The sequence below is a fragment of the Urtica dioica genome, chromosome 12, assembly GCF_054948205.1.
Source record: "Urtica dioica subsp. dioica isolate 48M chromosome 12, U.dioica_male_clone48M_v1_H2, whole genome shotgun sequence".
NCBI classification, from domain to species: domain Eukaryota; kingdom Viridiplantae; phylum Streptophyta; class Magnoliopsida; order Rosales; family Urticaceae; genus Urtica; species Urtica dioica.
Genome location: NC_142767.1, coordinates 6,947,898 through 6,973,138, shown reverse-complemented (window position 1 = coordinate 6,973,138; position 25,241 = coordinate 6,947,898). Strand labels below are relative to the sequence as shown.

The 25,241-nt window shown below is 39.2% G+C and overlaps 1 protein-coding gene across 3 annotated transcripts; it reads right to left on the bottom strand.

The window, feature by feature from the left end:
• On the bottom strand, positions 1 to 25,230 carry NUA (nuclear pore anchor). Of its 3 annotated transcripts, XR_016294147.1 has the most exons (49): positions 24,870 to 25,230; positions 24,472 to 24,618; positions 24,279 to 24,377; positions 23,549 to 23,677; positions 23,330 to 23,422; positions 23,180 to 23,245; positions 22,647 to 22,736; positions 22,469 to 22,546; positions 21,540 to 21,646; positions 21,041 to 21,164; positions 19,979 to 20,071; positions 19,690 to 19,738; positions 19,157 to 19,260; positions 18,999 to 19,067; positions 18,558 to 18,698; positions 18,139 to 18,243; positions 17,917 to 18,030; positions 17,723 to 17,801; positions 16,677 to 16,720; positions 16,519 to 16,592; positions 16,178 to 16,280; positions 15,944 to 16,078; positions 15,778 to 15,876; positions 15,661 to 15,702; positions 15,516 to 15,569; positions 15,198 to 15,377; positions 14,975 to 15,022; positions 14,518 to 14,565; positions 10,234 to 10,311; positions 10,082 to 10,156; positions 9,810 to 9,994; positions 9,632 to 9,734; positions 9,276 to 9,392; positions 8,720 to 8,812; positions 8,293 to 8,451; positions 8,169 to 8,222; positions 7,857 to 7,970; positions 7,534 to 7,611; positions 7,297 to 7,446; positions 4,508 to 4,579; positions 4,205 to 4,360; positions 4,061 to 4,114; positions 3,830 to 3,917; positions 3,437 to 3,501; positions 3,246 to 3,353; positions 2,958 to 3,062; positions 2,612 to 2,777; positions 1,072 to 2,520; positions 1 to 298 (listed from the first exon to the last, which is right to left on the bottom strand). XR_016294147.1 is itself a non-coding variant. In XM_089602831.1 (48 exons), exons 1-48 carry the CDS (start codon positions 25,173 to 25,175, stop codon positions 1,337 to 1,339), a joined length of 6,024 nt encoding a protein of 2,007 aa, XP_089458957.1. In that variant the 5' UTR covers positions 25,176 to 25,230; the 3' UTR covers positions 983 to 1,336. The 3 variants fall into 3 exon arrangements, 2 of the variants coding, with proteins under 2 accessions (XP_089458957.1, XP_089458958.1); XM_089602831.1 differs by lacking the exon at positions 1 to 298 and having other exon boundaries at positions 983 to 2,520; XM_089602832.1 differs by lacking the exon at positions 1 to 298 and having other exon boundaries at positions 983 to 2,520; positions 16,677 to 16,717.
• Between the last annotated feature and the right edge of the window lie 11 nt (positions 25,231 to 25,241).

Here is a 25,241-nt window from a genome sequence, read left to right as displayed (position 1 = left end):
TAATTAACATGTAAATAAGACTTAACAATATAATAGAGAACAAATACATGTTAAATTCCCAATATTAAAACTCTCGACAATCAACAAAATCCCCAAAACTCACTCTCAAACTCTAAATCACATAAACCTAAATTCCCAAAACCTACATCAAAATCATAATCCTCGTCGAAGATGTCTGAACAAGGCGAAGGAGATGGTGATGACGAACAACGTCGGCTTGAGGAATCAGAGTACAACGATGACAGAGAAGGCGAGGAGGCTCAGAACACGGAAGGTATAGAGCCGTCGTGACTGATATCTGCAAAATTAGAAAGGCTAATGATGAGGTTTCTAATGGTGTGAGATCAAAGAGCGACCTCGACAGTTTGGTTAGTAACGATAATGATGGTGAACAGATGACAAAGAAGAGTACGAGAGAGCTCAACCCACGCTCAAGCCTAGATGGTTTCAAGTTCAAATTAGGTATGTAATTACCAACTATTGGTCATCTAAGGCACATGTCGAGAGAAGAGTTCATTAAGAATGATAAGGAGTTCAAGTATGTCGTGAACGACACAAATCAGTTAATGGCCAAGTGCTCAGTTAATGGCCAAGTGCAAGGCCATTTGAATTAGGTGGGCTACCTTGTCCGCATACCTTGGCTTGTATCTAGTCATCATGTCTTAAAGTGTGGGACATCATTGAAGACTAGTACAAAAAGGAAGCCTATATTGTTGCATACTCGGGGATTATCGAGCCGATGACCAATCCGGATAAGTGGCTAGAAGTTGGCGTAAACTTCATCCTTCCACCACCAGACCAGTCAATGCCTGGAAGGCAAAAAAAAAGAAAAAAAAAAAGAAAAAAAAAAGGGAACATATAGAATGATGAACCAGCACCCGGCTATGGACCATTCCCCGAACATGCAACAAAACACTCAAGGAAAAGACAAGTAAACCGCTGCAGCAAATGCAAGCAGCCAGGCCATTCAAGGCTAATCAGCTATACAAGAGGTAAATATTTTGCTAAATTCTTGTTTCATGTTGTTAGATTGTGTTAAATATAGAATGTGTCTCAACATTGCAGACTCACCAAGTCAAGAAGAGGGGTAGACCATTGAAGGCCAATCCAAACCCGGAGACAGTTAAGAGAGCTAAGAGAAAGAAGAGGCAGCAACAAACTCAAGTCTCAGACTCAACCTCTTCAGTATGACTCATCTCAGTCTCATCCATCTGATTGTCTAAACCCTTCTCCATAACCCCCTAATATTTAAATAACACATCCGAACTATTTAGCTAAGCTTATATTAAAACATCATCAAAATGACAGTCACCATCGGAAGTAAAATAAAAATCCATCAGGGTTGCTCAGACGGAGCGGATCCGCGCCACCCACGCCTGCCCCGAGCTCGGGTGGACTCTCTTCCGCGCTGCCTGACCCTAGCCCTCTCCCGGGCTCTCTGACTCAGATTGATCGTTGTCGATGGGCCACTCACAGGAGAGGCGTGTCTAGCTGCTGCCGTTGTCGATGCGCCGCTCACAGGAGAGGCGTGCCTAGCCGCTGCCGTTGTCTCTCCAACTTCCGCTTCGACCATCGCACTTGGACTGCTCTGTTTCTCGGTCATGGGCGCCGCCACTTCAGGGGAAGCTACGGTCTCGGGTACAGCAGGTTCGGTCTCCGCCAACGCCTGGTCGGCACCATCGCTCGACTTCTCCGAAGCTTCGGCAGTTTCTTCAGCCGCAGCATCAATGTCTTCCACAATCTCCTCTTCCTCCTCGGCCCTAGATGGTGAAGCCGTCGGAGTCGCTAAGGGCTCAGATAGTGCTTCCGCTAGCTCGGGTTCATCGGTGCCCTCCATTTCTCCCTCTTCTTTATCGCTCCCTGTGTCCATAGTGGAAGGTTGGTTCTCTATCTCAGCCTGTTCAGGTGCTATGTCTTCGGATCCCAAAGTCTCTTCCAATGCGCTCTCATCGTTCTGTGAATCGATTTGACCTGCTTCAGTTTCAGCCTTCTCCTCGGTTTCAGCCTCTTCCTTTATGGTGTCTAGTGTGGCGTCCTTGTTCGAAGCTTTTTCAGGCACCTCACTGAGATCGGGAGAGTCTATGACGATCGGAAGAGTTTCGGACTTCTCCATGATCGCTAAAGCTTGCACTTCGGTACCACCCTCTTGAGCGGTATCTGAACCTTTCGATTTCTTTGGTAAAGGTGCGACATCGGAGCCAGTTACGGCTTGTGGGGTTGATTCTTCACGAGAACCAACAATGGAAGCCGAGAAAGCTTGTCGCTTTCGAAGCAGTGCTTGCCTAGGCGGATCTGCATCGCTGGAAGGCACAGGCTCAGACATCTCTATATCACCTTGGGGTTCTTCAGGTCTTTCAAGACGAGGACGACGAATCACCTTTCTTGTAACTTTACGAGATTCGATAACAGGTTTTGATACAATTGGTCCTCTTTCAGTTTCTTCAGCTGCTTTGGCGGGAAGAGTGGAAGCAGGGCCGGGAGTAGATGTTGCACTAGGGGGGGGAACGGGTGTTGAGAGACCTGGCAAAAGTGTATAGAGTAAAACATGTGAATAACCAAACACAAATACAAAAAATCGTTAAATGGTTAGGGTCTTAATAGTGAAAATTACCAGTTGTAGTAGTGGCTACGGCAGAATCAGTAACTTGAGAGTCAGCTGTTCCAACATCAGTGGAAACTCCATGAGCAGCCTTTTCATAATTTTCAACAGCCGAGGCATACGAATTAGTGAGGTCATCCAAATTGGTTCCTGTGAGCTGCTGAACCAATGGTGTACTCTGTGTTTAATTAAACGGAGTTAAAATTCAATGACCAAAGAAAAAGTCTCAAACAATAAAGAATCTTCTTTTAAAAGCTGGGTCGAGTAAATAAAAAACGGAAACCGATAGTTGATGTTCATTGTAATTCAGTTGGTAAAAAATTGTTGAAAAACGATGAATTGACATTACAATTCTCACCTCTGGTAGACTTTCTTTGGAAGTTCTGAGCTTTTCCAATTCATCACACAAACGTGCCGAAGCCTGCTTATGCTTCTCCAGTTCATTTACAAATTTTGACTTCTCCTATTGTAACAATAAAAGATATTAGAAACGGATAAGCAAGAGCTATCGTGCCATGTTCAGGAGCTACATTGGCATTTCGTAGATGTGAGATTCTTTGAAAGCGTAAGATCAAATTATGCATTTAACATACCCACAAGATGACATAATATGAAATTATAGTAGGAGTTCAAAGACGGGGAAAACCTGCTCGACATTATGATACGAATCCTTAACTGACTTCTCGTTCTTAAGACGTTTTGCTTTTTCTACCTTCAATTCATCTCTCAGCCTCTCAAGGTGTTTTTCAAGAATCTAGAAATATACGATCGATTAGACGTCTAAAATATTATAATTCAAAGAAAAGAATTCAAGAGTGAATAGAACGCTGGATGAACCTGAATTCTAGTGTCTTTCTCTTCCTTCATGGCCTGGTTCCCAGAAGTTTCCCCTCCCCTTTTTGCTGTATAAAAATTTACAGAAAGTAAGATAAATAGTAAACCCAGATTATCCAATAGTGCAATTTGATTTCCGGGGTCTGTCCCTTTGTTTTAGGGGAATGTCCCATTTTTTAGTTTTTGAGGTGGGTTTTTTTTTGTTTGATGTTTCGGGTTTTGGCAATCCTCGGGTTCGCGTGTTGTATTTGCGTAGGATCCGTAGGCGAGCTTTTGTCCTACTCATTTTTTTTTTTTTTAAATCTGGCTTTTCCCTTTGTTAATCTAAAGAGGTTATTGTTTAAAAAAAAATACAATGGCAGTGCTAGTTAAGTAGATTAGAATCCGGTCAAAAACCTTGTTTGAGTTCCTCTACTTGCTTGGTAAGAGCTCGCTTCTCCCTGTCCAGCTCATCTTTTTCCTTCGATGAAGCTTCATGCTTCCTCTGGCAAAAACCAAAACAGATAAATCAGGGAAGGGTCTTCAAAACACCCATACATATAAATACTAAAATCTTAATACAATCTCACAGATCGTTTATAACTACAAGCTATCTCTGAATCCTTTTTTCATGAAATCAATAGTAACCTTATGATGAGCAGTAATTTTCTTTTGCCTTTCCAATTCCAACTTGAGACTAGCCTGCCATGAAACATGATACAATTGGTTAGATCTGACAGCCATATCCTTCTTATAATAGGAATTAAGAGGAAAACAATGCGCAAAGTGTACCTCAGCTTCCAAAGTATCATTCATCTTCTTCTCCCTCTCAGCCAATTCTAAACTGCCCTTGGAAAGACTTTGCTCCAATCGTGAAATACTTTCTTGCTTTTCAGAAAGAATCCTTTGTTTCTCCTCCAATTGAGAATCTTTATCTTTTATGTATTCCTGTAGTCGAAAAATTAACTGTTATGTGTAACACATGCATCCAAATGAAATTTAACAGGTTTTTATAGCATGCTGCTTAGTAGATGACAATAGATTCAAAAAGCTTATTCAATTGCTTAGGCAATAAACAAGACTGTATGCACTAACCTGCATCTTCTGAACTTTGTCTTTCAAGCGATTATATTCGTCCACGTCAATATTTTTACACCTATCAAGCAACTTCCAAAAGAAATATTTGTAAGAAATACCGAACCATAACTGTGAATACCACCCTCATATTTGGCAGTACGTGAACAATTCATCACGAAACATTAATTTATCACACAATCATTTCTTGTGAATTTCTGTGGAGGTCAAAGCAATAAATAACATGTCGACAAACACAAAAAAGCAAATTGGAACTTCCTAGATTTCGTGATGGAAAGGAAAGGTTTCGACGCTAGGTGGAGGAAATGGGTATTGGGCTGCCTCTCCTCGGTCTCTTTTTCCGTCAATGGAAAAGACCGGCGACATTTTACGAGCTCGAGAGGCATTCGTCAAGGCGATCCCCTCACACCTTTCCCGTTTATATTGGTGGCGGACGCAACGTCCCGGCGAATCCAGCGGGGTTTGGAGGAAGAGTCTTTCCGCCCGCTATTGGTGGGACTTTCACGGTTGCCCACGTCTCATCTCCAATTTACGGATGACACTCTCATCTTTGGAGATTTTGAGGATCAAAATTGAGTAAATATACTCAAGATTATCAAGCATTTTTGTGAGGCGTCGGGAATAAAAATTAACATTGAGAATAGTTTGGCTGGAATCAATTGCGAGCCGGCAGACTATGAGAGACTAGCCGCGTCTCTTGGATGCAAGAAAGTGGAGTGGCCGATTTACTATCTCGGTATGTCTCTCAGAGACAACCCGAGATCTAAATCGTTTTGGGATCCAATCCTCTCAAAAGTGGTGTAGAGATTAGCCGGGTGGAAGCGAGGCGCTTTCCTTCAAAAGGCGGAAAGTTGACGTTGATTCAATCTATGCTATCTACCCTACCTACATATTATATGTCGGTTTTCAAAATGTCAATAGGCATGGCTGGGAACTTGGAGAAGATCATGAGGAATTTCTTCTGAGAAGGTATTGAAAAGAAGAAAGGTCGAGTAACGGTCGCGTGGGATGTGTGTCAGACCAAAAGAGAAGGGTGGTTTGGGCATAGGGGGCCTAGACGAGAAAAATAAGGCCCTACTAGCTAAATGGCTTTGGCGGTTCCCACTTGAGGCGACGAGCTTTGGCAAAAGATCATCGTCGCCATCTACGGCTTTCAAGCTAATGGTTGGGATCCCGGGGCAGCCCCAGGCCGGACTCTCCGAAGTACATGGAAATCTATCTACTCGGTACAAGAATTCTCTATAAGCGGTGCAAATGGGTGGTTCGAGACGGCTCAAAGATACGGTTTTGGGAGGATGTTTGGTGTGGGGAAGATTGTTTGGAAGCGCGGTTGCCTGTTCTATGCCGTTTATGTCCTCTTAAAACAGGTCCCCATTGCCCATTTGTTATTACCCACATCAAGCACTGAAGTGACGGAATAGAATTTCAATTTTCCAAGGAACCTATCAGAACGCGTCGACGGAGTTGGCGCAGATGATGCTCTTATTAGATCAGGTCGCTCTTTGGGAAGGATTGCCCGACCGAAGGGCGTAGATGGATGACACAGACGAATTCTCAGTTAAAGCCATGAATGCCTCTCTTGCTACTACAGCCTCGTCACCGACGGTTTTGTTTTTCGAAACCGTCTGGAAATCAGCAGCCCCTAAAAAGGTTCATATTTTCGGATGGAGTGGCCCTCAAAAGAGTCAACACCGCAGCGTTTCTTCAAAGGCAGAACCCACACTGGGCTCTATCCCCGAGCTGCTGCACTCTCTGTCGAAGAACTGAAGAAGATATTCAGCATCTTTTCGTGGATTTCTGGTTGCAACTGAGCTGTGATGGTTTTTCGATAAATTTGGTATCAATGCGTCCTTGACGTCAGGGACAAATAGTAGATGGCAATCGGCGGTCAAGACCGGAATTTTAGCAGTTTTCTAGATCCGAAGGAACAAAAGTATTTTAGAAGAAGTTTGGTGCTTGGAGGCTATACAAGATGCACTCAATCGCAACATCGCACTTTGGCTATACAGCTCTTGTAAAGAGTTCAATCTATATTCCTTTGCAGATCTACAACGAGACTGGGCTAGTGCCATTTAGATATGTGTGTAGAGGGCCTGGGGTGCCCCCCTTTTTGTGTTTTGTTTTCTGTTCTCTTGACCATCCTCCCGACTTGTGGGAGGATATTTCGGTCCTATTTTTTTAACCCCATTTGTTCCCTAACTTTGTCCATATGTAAATCCAGCTCTTGCCATTATTAATAGAAAAGTTATTGTTTAAAAAAAAAACAAAGAAAAGCAAATAGAATACAACAGGTACGTAAGAGTGCTTCACGCGACTCCGGGGAAGAACCACCGTTGGAAGGCGGCATTAAAACGGGGGTACTGGCAGGCTTTTGGGCTCTGTGGCTAAGCATGAACAAATGCGTTTTCGAGAACGAGGAGTGGTGTCAAGAAGGCGTTCTGGAGTCTCTCAATCGGAACATTGCTCTTTGGCTTCACAATGCTGGCAAGGAGTTTAAAAATTTCTCCTCGGCGGACCTCCAGAGAGACTGGAGTAGTGCTTTATAGACCTCCCGGTTATATAAATCTCTTTTGGATATAAATATTTAGGATTTCCTTTGTAATTTTGGTTCCTTTACTGACCGACCTCCCGGTTTGTTGTGGGAGGTTAAGATTTGGTCTGGAGTGCGTTTTGCACTCCCTTTTTGTAAAGTGGCTTTCAGCCTGTTAATATAACCATTCTTGTTTCAAAAAAAAAACAGGTACGTAAGAGCACCACCCATGCAGAAAAAGATAGAACAATTACAATACCTCGGACGCCCTCTTTTCCAAGTTTTCCCTTTCAATTTTCTGGACCTCAATCTCTTTCTTACAGCCTACCACCTGAATCTGACTCTCCTTTAATAGTTTATCCAAGTTTTCAGCGTCGGCATTAGCTTTTTGAGTCACTTCACGCAGTTTCTAAGATTGGTTTCCAACAAAGACAAATTTGTGAGTAAACTGAACCATATGGGTACAAGATAAACATACAATTAATATCCTTTCTACCTGGCACTCCTCAAAATTATGCTTGTTTTCTTCTCTGAGTTGAGCGTTGCTTTCACGAAGCAAGTTGATTTCGTTAACCTGTGCATTTTTTTTCATGGAAATAAGGGATAACAATCCGCATGGAAAATAAAATATAGAAAACTCATTTGCTAAATGCAAGTTTGCGTGACCAAAGATGTAGAAAGCAACTAAACATAATTGAAGTTAGAAGGTAAAAGTGTACGGCGCGCAAGTAGAAGCTCCTAAGGCTGGACCAAATGAAGAAATTTCTAAACCAACAGATAGTGCCACAGTTTAATGCTTAATGAAGAAATGAGAATAACCTGTAGCAGTAATGAATTCATTTCATCCTGAGAGTACAATATTGATCTTGCACTTGATCGCTCAGCACGTAGTGAAGACTCGGCTGTTTCAGCAGACTTCAGTGCACTCTCTAGCTGTAAAGCAATCAATGAAATGAAAGTTTTTGGTAATCTGAGATACCGCAGATAATGAGAATCTGAAGGGCCATATTTTAGCAGATGAAAGTATTCCATGATAGTACGAAACATATATCTTACTTAAACAATAACAGTTGGACAGTCGAAGAGAAAATCTGAATTTCAAAGGTTGAAGCTGGGAGATTTTTATGTTACCTGTGATTGTAATCGTAATTTTTCTTGTTTCAACAGAGCAACTTCTGTCTCTGCCTGTAAACACATCAATGAAGTTAGATGCCAGAAACCAAAGAATGCTGAGGGAAATGCCAAGGAAACTCACAATCTCTCTTGATCGTCGCTGATAATTTATGACCTTTTGTAAACCAGCATCTCCGGAAGAATCTGAACCAGCAGTCCCGCTGGAGAGTCCAGACGAAAGACGATCTTTCTCTGCCAATTGAATGTGCAAAGCCTCAAGTCTTCTGTGAAGTATTTTATTCTGAGAAAAGATAGAGAGAGAGAGAACCAGACCAAGATTCCACAAACAAGATTAGGATATACAACCAGATCACATGAACACATACAATCGAAAAGGAATTGGATTATGAGTTCAAAGCATTGAAATGAGGAGCACATTTTTTGTTGGCTAAAATAGAAAAAGAAAAAGTAAAATGTGGTGTGCACATTATGACATTAGTTCTGTAGCATCTCAAAGTAGATAATACCAAATAAAGTATCACCAAAATAGAAACGAAAAAACAATATACCTGTTCATTGAGATCATTGTATTTCTTCTCAGCGTCGTTCTTTGATTCCTCCAATCCTGCCTTCTCAGTTTCCCATTTCATCTTAATTTCATTCTGAAGTTGAAGTACAGGAGGGATAACACAAAATAACTTTAATTACGAGTTACTTTCAGGAAAAAAAAAAAAAAAAAAAAAAAAAGAACTAGTTTAATGATGAGCAGAAAAAGTAAAAGATGTATAGGAGTTATTGTCCAAGTCCGAGTACATGCATCGCTATACTCATATGCCCATATATGAGTATATCTACATATATGTTAACTACAGTTTTTCTGTAGCCTTTCTCGTTGACATGCTTTGTAATCATGTTACGGTTTCGCCGTTTTTTATATAAAGACCTCTTGTTTCTTTTAAAAATATATATATATATATATATATATATATGTTAACCACACATATATTATGAAGGAGGCAAACCACAAGTCTTAGACTGCAATGATTAGAAAAAATTAATAAAACGAGAAACCGTTTTGCAACTCGCGGACCAAGGTAACAAAAAATTAAAAGAGAAGGTACATACGATTTCATTTTTCTGTTCATCGACCAATTTACGTAAACCAGAAGCCTCCTCCCGGAGTGAACCTAATTCCTCTGAGGTTTTGTTCAAATCTTGTATTGCCTCTGACAGGAGCATTACCTGAAAAATATAGAAAATTAGTTATCTAATGAAAGATATTAAGCAAGAGTAGAAATAAACCTAAACGTGCAGTATATACTAGTTACGTTCTAAACTAAAGCTCAACAGCGTCATTTTCTCTAATTTGAAAGTAAAATTGGCATTTTCCATGCCTGACTGAAAATACAACAGGCTCGGAGGATTCCGGTGCATGCAAGAATCAGCTTTTGATGATGAATATTGAATAGAATGAAACTTACATGTCTTTCGTAATTAGACTGAGAAGCACGCCATTTCTGATGTTCCTTCTCCAAGTCTTCCCTCAGACAAGAAATTTGGATCTCCATTGTCACAATTTGAGACCTGAAGTTGAAGATTAAACATGACACAAGATAGGTTTGCATATTTAAAAAACAATATAAAGTAGCAGAAACTCACGCTTTAACCGAAATTTCTTCTTTTAGATTAGTGATCCCCGCTACATAAGACGAGAGCGCTTCTTCCCTACCCGCTACTGCAGAAGCCACCTCTTCAGACTTTAAACCAGATTCCTTCTCAAGTTCAGAAACTCTTTCTCTAAGAGAAATAACTTCAGTTTCTAATGATCTCTTTAGTTTCTCAGCCTGGTGAAATACAATATATGAAAACTTGTGTGAAGCACTGCCACCATAAAAAATGAAGAATCAAGAGACAAGAAACGAAACAGTTACCTCAACTTTGTAGTTCTCATGGGCACACTCAATCTGCTTTAGCGCTTCTTCACTAGCTTGAGCTATTTTCTTATACTGTCGATTCGGATGAGGAATTATCGGTGTTAGTCCTCTTTAAGAAAACACGCAATTGTAATAGTCAGAATAAGAACCTCTAGCATGTGATTCTTGTAAGCCTGTGCTTCATTTCTCAAATTTTCAATCTCCTTCGATTCTTGCAGACCCACAACCTAGACCAAGTTCAACCAAATTTCAATAACGCTTTGTGTCCTAAAAAATTTTACTATGAGAAACACAAAAAAATAAAGGCAAAAAGAGGAAAGCCTTGGAGAGCCCAAAGAAGATTACAAACTACAGTTCACAAGCCTAGTCTCAAACGAGACCTGTTCGAGAAAAAGGAAAAACAACTCCGTGATTTAAAGAGGAAAACAGAGAGCAATCGAGCTATTAATAGAGCCCAAGAGATCCTAGATTGAAAAAGAATTTGTTATCAAAAATACACTGATTGCGCTGGCATCAATTGTGCTCAGCAACTAGTATATTGGTACTGTAACATATTCTACTGGTTAGGATTGATTTAGAAGTAACATAGTGATGTACTTTGGCCTAGTGCTTTGTAATTGTCTGTTTTCGGGGACATGTTTTTCGTTTTGGTTTTTTGTAAACTCTTTTGTTTTGACGTTCAGCTGAGCCGTGTTTAATAAATAAAGCCCCGTTGTTTCTTTTTTTTTTAAAAATAAATAAAAATAAAACTTTGGTTCTGTAATGTTTTTTTTTTGTTTATGTTATGATATCAATATATGAGTACTTAGGTAATAATAAGCAGTAAGGGTTAGTATAGGTATTAATGACATCAATATATTGAGTACTTAGGTAATAATAAGCATTAAGGGCTAGTATAGGTATTAATGATATTTTGTAATAGTATACATAGATGGGAATGGGAAAAAAGAGGGGTATCGAATAAATTGTATCGAGTTTTCATTAGAAAGGAAATTGGAGAGCACCGGGTCTCTGTAATTACACGGAAACACTATCGATTCACATCAAATGGTATCAGAGCGAGCGATCATGACCATGGAGAGTTAGACGAGTCGAAGATCAGACTTGACGAGACGATGAACAGAATTGACGAGTCGTTCGACAGACTTCAAGGTGATTTGAAAAAAATAATTGAGGATGGGATCAAACAATTGTTCAACCTCCTCATCAGAGAACGCGAACGATGAAATTCAGTGCTGATCCAGGTTGAATCGAATATCAACCATCCTCGGCCGCAATCAGATCTGTGCAAGCAGGAAGGCCGTGTGCGATTACCAGATGTTTCGAGGTTCGTACCAACGCTGAGTCGAAGAATTGGCAGAGTCCGCAGATCAAGGAACCATCGTTCGAGCAAGAACTCAGCGAGCGTTCACGATCCTAATGGTGGAACCGGAGAACATCTTCGAAGCACAAGGTGACGGAGACGTTTCTCGAAGGCGCGGAAGAAGGAGAAGAAGAAAATGAACAACGCAGGGAAGAAGACGATGTGGTGAGCAATCGCGTCGGAGCCGATGTTGCCGACAGCCGAACCTTTTTTTTTTTTTTAACAAGAACACCATTATATTGAAAACATGCAAAATCCGATTACATGAGTGATGCTTCAGGAAAAACCCGAAACAAGCCCCAAAAAAGGAAATAAAGTAAAAAAGGGACACCCCAACAGCAAACATCCTACGAGCCTATTTGGGAGAAGCAAAAAAAAAAAAAAAAAAAAAAAAAAAACTTCCTAGAGTTTGCAAAACAAAAAACCCGCCCGCTGCTTCCTGCTCGCTGTTCCGAAGGAAAAACAAAACACCATACTAAAATCCTCGAAACCCAAAAGCATCCTCCGAACCTCCTCTCAATCCAAGCGAAAGTCTTCATAAAAATCCGGAACGAATCCTCATGAACTTCGGTTTCCGTAAGCTAAGTAGATAGGCCATTTTCCAAAGATCTCTTTTATCCATTTCGATCTTCTCAGCCTTTCCTTTTCGCCGATCGGAAGTAGACAACACATGTTCTATGCCACTTTGCTCTATAACATTAGACTTTGGAGACTCAGCATCCCGAGAAAGAGCGGAAGGAAGAAGAAGGATTCTGGAATCCGGGATACCGTCTTCCTCGCTGCAGGAGAACGCATCATAATCGAAGAGAGCCGCCATGCCATCCAAAGCCTCGAGCGTATCAACACGAGCTGAAGCCGTCTCCAAAATCAGCCTTGCCCAAGATCTGGCGGAGCTGAGAACTGAGCACATTCGCTGAAGTGAATAAGAGCGATATGGTCACCCGTCCTTGAAAAAAAAGCCTCTCTTCAAACCCAAATCGTAGCCCTTTAGGATAAAAGAGTGGTCAGGCTCATTAATGCCCAAAACCTCCTCTGCTTTGCCAGCTCTGGAGTCATCAGAGATCATCGAGCCGAGCGGAGTGACAGGAACAACTGGAGAACTGCGAATACTTCCTTCTTCTCCTAGAAGCTTCTTTCCTTTCAAACCCCAGATCTTTTGAGAACACCTCCAGCAAACACTCCCTTCGAAGAAGAGTGGGGAACAAAAGACTGCTCAGGCTGAACTTCCTTCCCGATTCTTTTCTGGCCATGTACTGCCTCTACAAAACTAACTTCCTTATTGACTTCCTTTTTGGCCATGCACTGCCTATACAAAACTAACTTCCTTTTGACTTCCTTGTTGACCTCACAACGTTGAACCATGTTTTTGTAAGACAGATTTGCTGACCATCTTCTATGAGTCAAACTCAGAATCCTCGCAAAACCTCTCCATCCGTTTCTCTGAGAGCCCTTTGGGATTAGAACCATCCTGCCTTCTCCTTGGGCCACCTTCAAGAGCCTCAAACAAGAACCTCCTTGTTGACCATAACATCCACAATTATAGAGAATCTGTTTCCGACGTACCTCCTCCAAAATCTGACCTCCGAAACGAGTGCCAAACATTCTTTCACAATCCCGACCAACCAACGAGCAACAACCCTACTCAGAAGCACGCTGAAAGAGAGATTTCTTTTATCCTCCAAAAGACGAACGGTTCCGCCATCTCTTCCGATAGACACCGAGAAGAAGAAGAAGAAGAAGAAGAAGAAGAAGAAGAAGAAGAAGAAGAAGAAGAAATCATCGAGGAATGAGGAAAGAATTCACGCCACACAGCACAAAAATCAATACAAACTGTTCAGATCGGAAACGTCCTGGAAACGTCCTCATATCGAGAAGGGAGTATCACCAAGCCAGGAGGGTACGACACCACCTCAGGAACCGAATCGAGGTCAAGAGCTCGAAGCCAGGATCTGTGAGATGGAGAGAGGATCTTCGACGTCACGAGTTCGAGGTAGAATTCTGTTTGACGACTCTCTAACCAAGAATAGATCGGCGAGGAATCGAGCCCCGTGCCGAAATCCGAAATCAGTTCGGCAAAGTGCGAGGGGAGAACAAGTCGACGGCGGCGGAACTCCGGCAACATCGCAGACTCCCAACAGTGGACGGCGGGACCAAGACGACGGCGGTGATCACTTCAAGAATGTGGCGGTGTAGGTGCACAAGGAGAGGGTGTGGACGCTGAATAAAAAAAATGCCCTAAAATCGAAATTCATTTCAAATCTGGGCTTATTGGGCCCAAAAAGGATATTATTAGTGTGTTTTATTATTACCTATGGGCTAGGCAGAGTCGATTTTTTTTATTAGTAGCCTAAAATTTTTTCTGAGATTGGTGTGGCTGACAGTGTCTACATCAACGACAAGTGACCACCACCTTGAGGACAAGGTGGTTTTTTAGGGGCCTGTAGTGTTATGATATCAATATTGTACTTGGGTAATAATGAACAGTCAGGGTTAGTATGGGTATTAATGACATTTTGTAATAGTATATATAGAAGGGCATCGGGGGAAAAGGGGGGTATCGAATGAATTGTATTGAGTTTTCCTGGGAAAGGAAATTGGAGAACACCGGGTCTATATAATTACCCGGACACTATCGATTCACATCAGTTTACTGCTGTTGATACCTTTTCATCATCCGAGTCTTAGTTTATTATAACCTTTGAATGTAAAGTATTTCAGGTTTCAATTCTTTATTTTATAACCGGGGTGTTCAGGTTAAGCCCGACTATAATCCACGAGGCCATGGCATTATCAACAGGGAGACTACCCTAGTGGCCCCAATTGCGTCCGGGGGGGAATCGTACAGAGGAATGATAAGGTCCCAAAATCGCCCGTACCACTAGACCAACCCCTTGGGATTTGATTTCAATTTCAGAAGGAAATTATCCTTCAACCATTCAGTCTTGCAGCACAACAATAACTCTGGCTACCATTTAATTTGGTCAACGTTCATGACAATTTCTTTAGGTTTCTAGAAAGCAGCTATTTTTTTCGCAATGATAAAAGAATGAAAAACTATAACCAGACTGACCTCGCTGACTGTAAATGGCGAACCATTTGCACAAATCATCTCAATTTCCTGCAGTAACAGGACAGAAGGAGTGTGGAAATGTTAGAGAGATTGAGCCATGGAAGTCCAAACGAGTTAAGAAATATTTAACATTATCAACATCACAGAAGTCACAGTTCTAATTGTCAATTACTGATTGCACAAGCTCAATCTACTATCAATTTTTAAATTATATTCATGCCTTATTTGCTTTTTCTTGGGAATATATTAGGATTTCATTTTAAGAACCAGGGAACATCAAAATATCAATCCTAACCAAAGAAACCTATTACTTTCTCCATTACCTACATAGAATAAAAATAAAAATAAAAAAATAATTAACTAGACAACAGGAATGGATGGTAAAAGAATACTAAAAAATCCCTCAGTAACAGTAGACATGCGCTGAATTCGCGTTAAAAGAAAAGCAAGAAAATACCTTGTCATTGGAAGACCTGATTTTATTCTCCATATCAGATAACTTGGCCTGCGCAAGTGGTTAATAATTTAGAAAATAGTTCTTTTATGCTCAATTCGATATATGTATCGTCATGGTAAATAAACAGACAATTACGTACGTGCATAAAAGCACACATTACTTAATCATCCCTTCTTGATAAGTGGAGGTAAATAATAACATATAAGAAAGGAAAGAGAAAAACCTCTGCTGAAGTAGCTCTTGCCTCCGCAGCCAAAAGAGCGAGTGACTTATTGTCTAGATCCTTCCTTAGTTCTTCAACTTGTCTCATCAAATCTTTAACAGCTTGCTCACGACCAAGTGTTAGTGCTCGGACAGTATTTCGCTCTTCTTCGAGCTCCTGCCTAGCCTCAGCCCACTCCCTCTACAGAAAACAATCAGCATCATAAAGGGTATAAATTAAACCATTGACCTGGACTAGTAGCCGCAAACACAACATCACACTATAACCGCCAAAGGGTCATAAAAATTATTGAAGAAACCTGAACATATGTATACATACCTGAATTTGTTTTGTGTACTCTTCTTGTTTTCTCCTCTCTGCAGATCTCGCCTCCTGTGGTTGAAAAAGAAGTTCTTCATGTGTCAGATACATTTGCAAGCTTCAAAACACAAAAATAAATAGAGATTCGTCACACTCAAACTACCTCACGAACTTCATCTGTACTTTGAATAGTGTCCAGGCTCGCCTGCATGGAATAACTAGATGTGAGAACAAGCGTAAACCTCAGAAAGTGTATCACGGACATTGGGGGAAATAACACCTGCAAACGATACACCCTCTCTGACAAACTTCGGACTTCATCTAATGCCCTCTTCTCCGCATTTACCAGCATGTCTTTTTCATGCTTTAGAATAGATGCCTGTTGGAAGAAAAACAGAACGTGAGTAATCTTCAATTAGTTAACTTAAAGTAGTTAATTAGCTCACCTCCATCTCGAACTTCCTAGAGAGCTCCTCACAGGCACGTACGGATTCAGAATTTTCCCGAAGTTTACGTTGGTAGTCAACTATTATCTGAGAGAATTCGATATTCCTAGCCAAAACACCATTGGTTTCTTTTTTCTGTAATTTTACAAACATGGTGAACAGTTTAGACACAGATCAGCCTCATGCTCATTGACTGAAGAATGTTTGTATTCAGAGAAAGAGAGCCCTCCACACCTGTTGTTCAAATTCTTTCATGAAACTGTCAAGTCTCTCTCTGGAGAAATTTGCTTCCAAGGCCAACTTGTCGCGCTCTGACCGTAATGATGCAATCTCAATCCTAACAACAAATGGTAAAAGTTTAATTAGCCATTAAGAGGAAGTTGAAAATCATACAAGTAGAAATGAAGAAGAAAACTTTATGAACACAAAAATATATTACATAAATAAGCTATACAATAACACTAATGACAATTCAAATTGGATCCCAAAAATTACACAATTTCCATTGTATATGCCAATATGATAATTTAGAACCATTCAGTCAAAACAATAATATGATAGAATGCAATAATAACCTCGACGTTTCCAACTTTTCTTCAATATTTCTCAGTCGTTCCGAAGCCTGTTGCTGGGCCATTTTTGCAGTCTCCTGATTTGATATAAGGAGAAAGTTGTAAAAAAATTGTCACAATGAACAAGAACAATTTTAATCATTTTTAAACAGATCTAATACCTGAGAACTTTCTAAAAGCAACTTGAGGTTGGCTCTTCCCTCTTCTTGAATAACAAAAAGAAATTAGACTTATGAATGATGTCAGTAAGAACTAGAAATATGAGCACCTATGTTTTGTAAGGGAAACAAAGGTGTTGTTTACTAAAAGTAGATTGTGTAGATTTTGTACTGTATTCACTCATTCAAAATTTCAGCTGCCGAAAATTTGTAAGCTTTGAACCGTTCTAAATAGATTTCTACAGATTGGTATGGTGAATAGAGCACACATTATTTAAATTCATTTCTAAAGTAGAAACTGGTAACCACAGTTAAACCTGTAGATAGAAGTATTTTTCGTTCTTTTTCTGTAACGATCCAAGACTGACCAGTTGTAGTCTTCGATTATTTTTTCTTAAATTCATAAGTGTTCTCTTTTTAAAAGATACAAATGTATGAACAATATTATATTTGTAACTAAATCATTAGACTATTTATATGTGTATAGATATATATAACTGGTTTTGCATGAATTTAAATTTGCATAGAGTATATAATAATCACATTAAATTGGGAAACAATATGTAACTTAAATGATCCTAATATATTATTATTCTATAAATCAATACAGAATAACATTAACCTGAATCTTTTTCTATCGCAGTTAAGTTTGAATAATTAAAAGTCAGTGCTGTAGCATTACTTATAAAATCTAAGGACAAGTTAAACTGCTTCCATTACCAATTGCAGTTTAACAATCCAACAGTTCAATTTCAAAGTTTATACTTTTACTCTACGCGTTCAATTTGTTGTATAATCCAAATCTCCCATCCCATCCATTTTAGACTGTTATGTTTTATATTTTTATTTTCCTTTGTTCTCTCTTTCACTTACAGGATTTCTTGTTCTGTGGTAATTACAAGATGTCAACGGCAAAAGATTTATGCTTAAAGTGCATTGTTCAGTTTTCCTTGGCCTCTTGATGACCAATTGGATTTTATTAGAACAGAAATTCTCAGCCGAAGTCCAACATAATAATAAAAAGGAGTGAAAAAGACATGGTCGGAAACCTGGAGCAGCTTCAATAGAGAGGGTAGGAGTTGTACGGAGACTGTGTTCCTCTTCATATAACCTTCTGTACATTGCAACCTGCATTTTATGGGAACATTGCAAAACAGAACACCTTGATTGACCACACCAGTCAAAGAAAAAGTAACACACGCTAAGATCTAAGAAAACATAAACATCAAGGTTGAGTTCTCACTGATGTGTGAAGAGACTCTATCATTTGTCCTTGTTCTTCGGCTCTCTTTAAAACCGCCGCAACTCTTGATGCGGCTTCATCCATGTGTTTCTTGAGCTCGATTTCAAGCTTTTCCTGAAGCTCAAGGCATGAAAATGAGAACACGAAAGTCTTCCATATACATCCATGAGATACATTTATACAAGTAAACTTTAGTCAACAAACATAAACATCATGACCCACCTCAAATTTGTGTTCCTCATTTTCAATCTGATCAGCTAGATTGCGAACAAGATTCCTGAGCTTCACATTTTGCTCTACCAGTCCGTTGATGTCTTTGAATGTTAACTACGATTATACATTAACAAATCGAATATAAAGTCAAGTCATATGACATATAGGCATTTGGACACGAATGCCCCATTTTTTTGGGCGATAGGCATCTATGCCCCATTTCAAGTTTGTTTCCAAATTAGTGCCCCATTTTAGTGTAAAATATTATGTAAATGTGAGGCATTATTACGAGAAAACATGAAAGGGTCATATTATTCTAAAAGTAGGGGCAATTAATACCATTTTTTACTTTCTGATTGTACAGGCTGTTAGGTTATTTAATAGAAACTTAGCTCAGGAAAATTGTGATAAAATATAAACAAGCTTACGAAGCGTTCAGATATGATTTTTTCAGTATCAGAATCTGGAGACATCCCGAAAGGAACAATAGCGGTGTTGTTGATATCATCTGGCCCAGAAGAGCCGCATCGAATCTGCACATCCCGGCATTCCTTTAGCAGAACTGTCACCTTCACCATGAAAAACCAACAAAACTAAGAAATATCGAACTGGTAACAGTGCTAGAGACATACATCATAGCATGTGTGCTTCAAGCAGGAAATAGCTTCAGCACCGCTGTGATAGGAAATTACCCAACACATTATACACGTTCATCTAGGCTATTTTATTTTATTAACTATCAACAATTATGACAAACACAATACGCTTATTGACAATAGACGTAAAGCATATTTAGTAGATCCAAAATGTCATGAAATGTCCAAATAGACCAAGAATATCATAACATCCTATATAGCTTCTTCTTCTACCTCTTTCTGAAGGTCAACAATATCCTTCTGAGCAAGGTTGTAATCGCGTTCATGTTTCCTTAGGTCCGCCTACAAGAAAAACCGGTTAAAGCAAAAGAAAAGAAAATAATGATAACAGAAAAAAAAAATTAAAAGGAATAAAAAAAACACATCTTAACCTTCAACTCCTGTATCGTTTTTTCGAGTGATTGCTGAATGGAAGCTGAGATTTGCAGTTTATCGTTGATTGAAGCGTATGCCTCGGCCATTCTCTCATGTTCCACTACATTAGTAACGAACAGCTTTAGTACACACAAAAATATGCTTGCACAACTCAGGTTGGACTATATACCAAATCCTAGCACCTTGATAGTAGGATGAATATATCACTCTGGCTAACAAGATGGAAAGTCCCAAGTAAAAAAGAAATAAAATGGCTGAAATCAGATGCCAATGAAAAAATAGGGAGGGAGTAGGAATTTAATCCACGAACACAACAAATGTTTCATTGAAATTTAAAGGCTGATATCCACACTTTTCTAGAGACCTCATGTACCTTTGTCCTGCTTTTGTATATTAAATAATATTATCCTCCCTCTTATGTTGTGTCCTCTTTACAAAATTATGTGCAATTGGGCATGGATATCGCTTCTGGTTGTTCTGAATAATTTACTGGAGGCTTGGCTATCAGTAACTGAAGATAAAAATTTACCTCTTTCATCCTGAACAAATTCAGCTTTCTGCTCTAGCTCCAAAAGGACCTGTAAAAATGAGAACACCAAACCTTTTTTTTTTTAACAGAAACTTCGTATATATATATATGATAAAAAAAAGGCAATATGCCGTGTTACAAATGCTTTATACAATCCCAGTGAAACCGTAGGAAAAGACCAAACCTTCATATAATTATTAAAAGAAAGGAAAAATAAAAACTTCATATAATCATTACTATCAAATTTACTCGTAGAACACAGATGAAAAGAATGAAGATGCAGACATACCCGTTGAAGTACGGCCTCTGATTCCTGCCTACCCAGCTGCTCATGTCGCAAGGCATCAACAGCCTCTTGGTACTTGGAATACATCTTAGCAAGCTTTGTACAAGAAATTGAGGGTAAACTACATAAGCAACGTAAACAAATCTGAAAAATAACATTTTCTCACACTAGAGATAATGGATAATAAAGAAAATATCCTGAATATGTTTTACCAAAATGTCCCACCTCACAAACATCTTCTGAGTTCTAACAAAATATCACAATCATCCATTTGTTAGCAATAATTTTAGAGTTTTGTTGATAATTTGTTTTTTAATTAACTCCTTGGCCTGTCATTTATTCGACTTCTAATTTTTTTTTTTTTTTTTTGTGTAACCATGGTGTCCAGGTAGACCCGATTAATATCCACGAGGCCCTGACGTTATCATCCGGGAGACTACCCCAATGGCCCAAATTGTTGGGTCCAGGGGAAATCGAACCGGGGACGTACAAGGTCCCCATAATCGCCCTTACCACAACCCCTTGGGGTTCTTTCTAATATATTTTTAGAAACTAAAATACGATTGGTAAAAAATAATGAATACATAAACATACATCTTCATTAAAAGGAACTCTATCTCCCCTTTGTCTCTCTCAGCTATGTTTATAGTACATTTTACGAAGGTATTTTAGTCTTTAAATAAATTTTAACATAGAAAAATCAACAAAATCAATTTAATATGAAAACAAGGACATATGATGACCGCGGCCTCTCATAGAAACCCGGAAGATATATGTGAAAAACAGAAAACACTTGGGACACCTATGCAGTTTCGATATAGTTTCTTTTCCCCTTGTGGACCTTCAAAGACATTGGGCCCGTGCAGTATAACTCTTGGGGAATGTTTCTTTTTCTTTTCTTTTTTTCTTTTTCTTTTTGGAATTCTGTTTTTTAAGAAGGTTTTTGTTGTTTATTTGCGGGCTGATCTCAGTAACTCCGCAGATTTTTCTCTTGTAAAGTGGCTTTTGCCGTGATCGATGCAAGTTGTTCTCGTTTCAAAAAAAAATTTATATATAGCGACTCACACTCCATCCGTTGCGCAGGAGTGAAGCAGCTAATGCAGTTTCAGAAACACTAGCCGCGACCCTCGGAACAAGCATGCCATCATTCTCAACTGCATTGTCGTCGGCGGCAGATGTTATCATCCATCTGCAGCATAAAAAAAAAGATAGAGGCTTACTGGTACTGTGGAAATTCACAATGTGTTAGTGAACTCTAGCCCCGACCACCCTATTGATGGGGATAGAAGAGAAAGGAAGTGATAAGATACAATCAACAGTAAAAGTGTGTTACATTTTCCCCCATTGCATACAAATGTGCATGAGACACTGAAACTTAAGTTGAAAGCAACAGCGCCCCTAGCAATCTCTGGCTATAAATGAAAAATCAAACTTGTTGGGAAACATATAACTTTGAACAAACCTGAGAGGGTGCAGACCCCGTGTTTTGGAAAGAGGAATCACAAGAAAGAAATAAAATAAACAGAAATCATAAAATTTTCTCTTTCAAACAAGGGACACTTACGTTTGAGAAGAAAAATTAGGAGGAAATAGATTCGACTCATTTGCTCTTCGGCTCGCTTCAATCTCAGCTTCACACTTTTCGAGCTTACTTTTCAGATCTGCAGCTTCCTGCAAACAACAAATCCACACAACACAGATATACGAGGTTGAGGTAACTGTGCTCATAACTCTCAATATATGTCAAATATAAAAGCACCATCATGTCCTTCTTTTTTAACACAAACGAGGCAAATTTTAAATAATAATAATAATAATGTCTTTCCTCTCTAAATATTCTTAAAAAAAAAGGTTGAAGTGAGAATACTCTCTAAATATACGATGAACTACACAGATGTTTATGCATTGTAAACCTTTTTAAGGGATATCATATATTAGATTTAAAATCAAAATAAAAAAGGTCCTAATGCGCGAAAGAGAAACTGAAAACACAACAAGAATGAGAAATCCAAAAAAAAAAAACAGAGAGAGAAAAAGATTAACAGGAAAAAAAATTATTTGAAAAGAGAGAATACTAAATAGTAACTATATAGTATGTAACTAAATAAATAAAGCAACATTAAATAAGTAGGATCAAAAGGAGAATATAGCATAATGCTTAAAAATGCAAGTTTTTATAGGCTCCAAAACCAAAAAATCAATTGCAAACCTATAGGCATATTCTGAAATCATTCTACACATTCATATCATTGAAGTTTTATTAACCAATCAATGAGATAAGAAAATAACAGGGAAGACGAGATAACTTTATATATAGGTTGACAACCAATTTTTAGTGTGTTACTGATTTCATCACTAAGCAAAATAATCTCCCATCAAACCAAGGGTTTAATCTGACGAAGAGAAATTAAATGAGATGCTACAAGATAGCCAATGCCGTTTATACTGTAAGTGTTGACCTTCTTAGTGAACGAATAGATAATGCTAGCTAACCTTTTCAAACTGCTGTCTCGCAGATACTTCCCGTTCAAGTTTTTCTTTGTTTTCATTTTGAACTTGAGTAAGGTGCGTCTGCTCAGAGTAACAAGTTAAAAACACAACAAAACGACTTACAGTGAAGAGTCAAATGTTTAAATATTTAAAGAGAAAACAATAAGGGCATAAAATGCACCTCTAAAGCTTTGATCACACCCTCAAGGTCTCCCGCCTTTTTGGACCATTCCTCGGAATTCAACTTATATAGTTCCATGAGCCTGTTAACCTGCAAAGTTGCAATCGATTAAAAAATACCACTCATTTTATTAGACTATAAAAAGTAACAGAGAGGATATGGCATCCTAAAAATAAAAAAATAAAAAATAGAATAAAAAAGGTAGTAGCTGCATGAAACACCAAAAAAATGTAACACATTCTTCAGATGTCTAGCTTTACCTTTTAGACATGACGCACGAGTATATAACTTAAAAGCAAAAGAAAGAAAATCACATTGTTCAGTGTTATTGAAGCTTATCAGGCAGCTATACTGATGTAACCATTGCTGGGTTTACTCTTTTTCTCCTGTTACTTATCTCCTCTTCTTCTCTACCATTGTTAATTTTCTCAAATTAATTTTTATAACTGTCAGTCAAATGCATGATTCCCACAAAAGATTTTTACAAGCACTGAGCATGACAAATCATAATACAGAACTCTTATATAACTTACTGTTGAGAGTTCGGCAGAAAGTCGCTCCTCACTTTGTGAAGCCGAATCTTTTGCTGAAAATAATTCCTGATCATGTGAAAGAGAGGTAAATCAGCCAGATAAATCACACTAAACATTACAGAACTGTCAATAAACTATAAATATCACCACCTCTTGCAGTAACGTTAGCTTTGTTTCAAGTTCACGCACTCTATCCTTGTTCCATTTTAAAGAGCTCGAGCATTCATTGAATTGTCTCTCAACCTAAGTATGTTATAATGAGTAAGAATGTAAACGGCATTAGTTTTTCCAAAACATGAATGTATATATTAATGTTACCAATATTAAAAAAGCAGAGCTTCACAAACTAAAACTCAAATCAAAACTTACATCTGTAACTTTTGATGACATTTCTGCCTCAGTATCAGAATACTTTCTTCGCAATTCATTATAACTATCCACTTTTGCTTTTAATTCATCATTAAGAAATGTATTGTGCCTCTCAATAAGCTCTTTCTCCTGCTTACAAACAAACACGACACGGTGATCTTCAGTGCTCCAAATATAATTTAAAAGGCTAAAAACTACAAACAGATGAAGAGAACAACTAGCAAACTCAGGGTAAGTCCTTAGCAGTAAGACCCTTAAGGCAAAACTACAATCAAAATTCACTACTTCATAGCCTCATGATTCGATCAAGGCATGTTCTATAGGGGTTATCAGCGCATTCGGCTCTAAACACTCAAAATTTAGAAGCGTGCCCTATAGGTATGCTCCACACTCAACTAGATAGTATACTACAATAGTTTCTTCTTCTTCTTTTTTTTTTTTTTTTGAAACATTAACAACTTTATAAACAAAGGAAAGAGCCAGGTATACAAAAAAAAAAGGATGACACGGAGTAATGCTCGTCTACGGATCCAACACAAAACAGTACCGCAAACCCAAATGAGCAAGGCCAAAACCCAAAACACCAAATAAAAATACCACCTCAAAGTTCAAAAATGAGACTTCCTACCGAAAGTAATGACAAGTACCATTCCAGAGTCTCATGAGCTAGGTACGCTACCCCAAAGCCTATTCTATAAGATAAGAACAGAACTTTTAAAACAAAACTAACCTGAGAAAGGCGAGCACATGCCGCCTTGGACCGTGCCAATTCTGCTCGGCCTTCATTCAGCCGAGCCTCCCGTTCCGCAGCATTATCGGTCAAGTTGACCTTCACCATCAGCAAACCAGGAAAAGCAAACACAATTCAAGCAAAAACCACTGCAACACGAAGGAAAGCAACACAATGCAACAAAATGCCATACAATTTTATTCAGATAACTTTTAATGGTAACATTCTTCTCATTGATCTCTGAATCCTTCCGCTCCACCAATTCTATTAGCTGCCTTTTGGACTTATGAAGCTCTGAAACCTCGGTTGCCAACCTCCCAATCTCCCCGTCTTTTTCAATCTACACATACCCAAAGGAATACATAAATCCCAGTAAAATAAAACAATAAAAACTAAGGCTAAAAGCCTGTGAACCATAAAACCCAATAAAAAAACGAAGACATAATCGCCGCAATCGACAATGCTACAACAGCGAATTTAAAGAAAGCATAAAACTTAATAGTAAAATATAGTAAATGCGAGCCGAAAATACTAATCAAACGTCAATAACATTGAAAAACAAAACACAAACATAAAACCCTAATTCCGTACAATTTTGACATTGAGCTGCTGCTTCTGGGTCTGGACTTGAGCGAGCTCGGAGGAGCTCTGGTCGAGCGAGGCCCGAAGCTCATCGTCACGGGACTGGAGAAGAGAGAACTCAGAGGAGAGAGAGATATACTTCTGCTCGAGAAGACAGCAGGTTTGCTCGGCGGTGATGGAAGCGGCGTCTGCGCGCGCCGCGACGGCGTCGAGCTCTCGTTGGAGGTTGAGAACGAAGGCGTCGGCCCGCTCCGCCAGAGCCGCCGCGTCGTTGCGGAGGAACGAGAACTCCTCGTCGGAGACGAAGAGTGGCATCGGATTTCGGCGAGTGTCGCGATCAGTGCGTGAGGGAATGGGAAACGAAACGGAAAGTAAGAGTGC

Coding starts and splice junctions, on each gene's coding strand:
- NUA (XM_089602831.1), bottom strand. CDS start 25,175: ATGCCACTCTTCGTCTCCGACGAGGAGTTCTCGTTCCTCCGCAACGAC. Junction 8,452..8,719: donor ACAATGATCTCAATGAACAG/GTATATTGTTTT, acceptor ATCTTTTCTCAG/AATAAAATACTTCACAGAAG. Junction 3,354..3,436: donor AGAAAGACACTAGAATTCAG/GTTCATCCAGCG, acceptor GTATATTTCTAG/ATTCTTGAAAAACACCTTGA.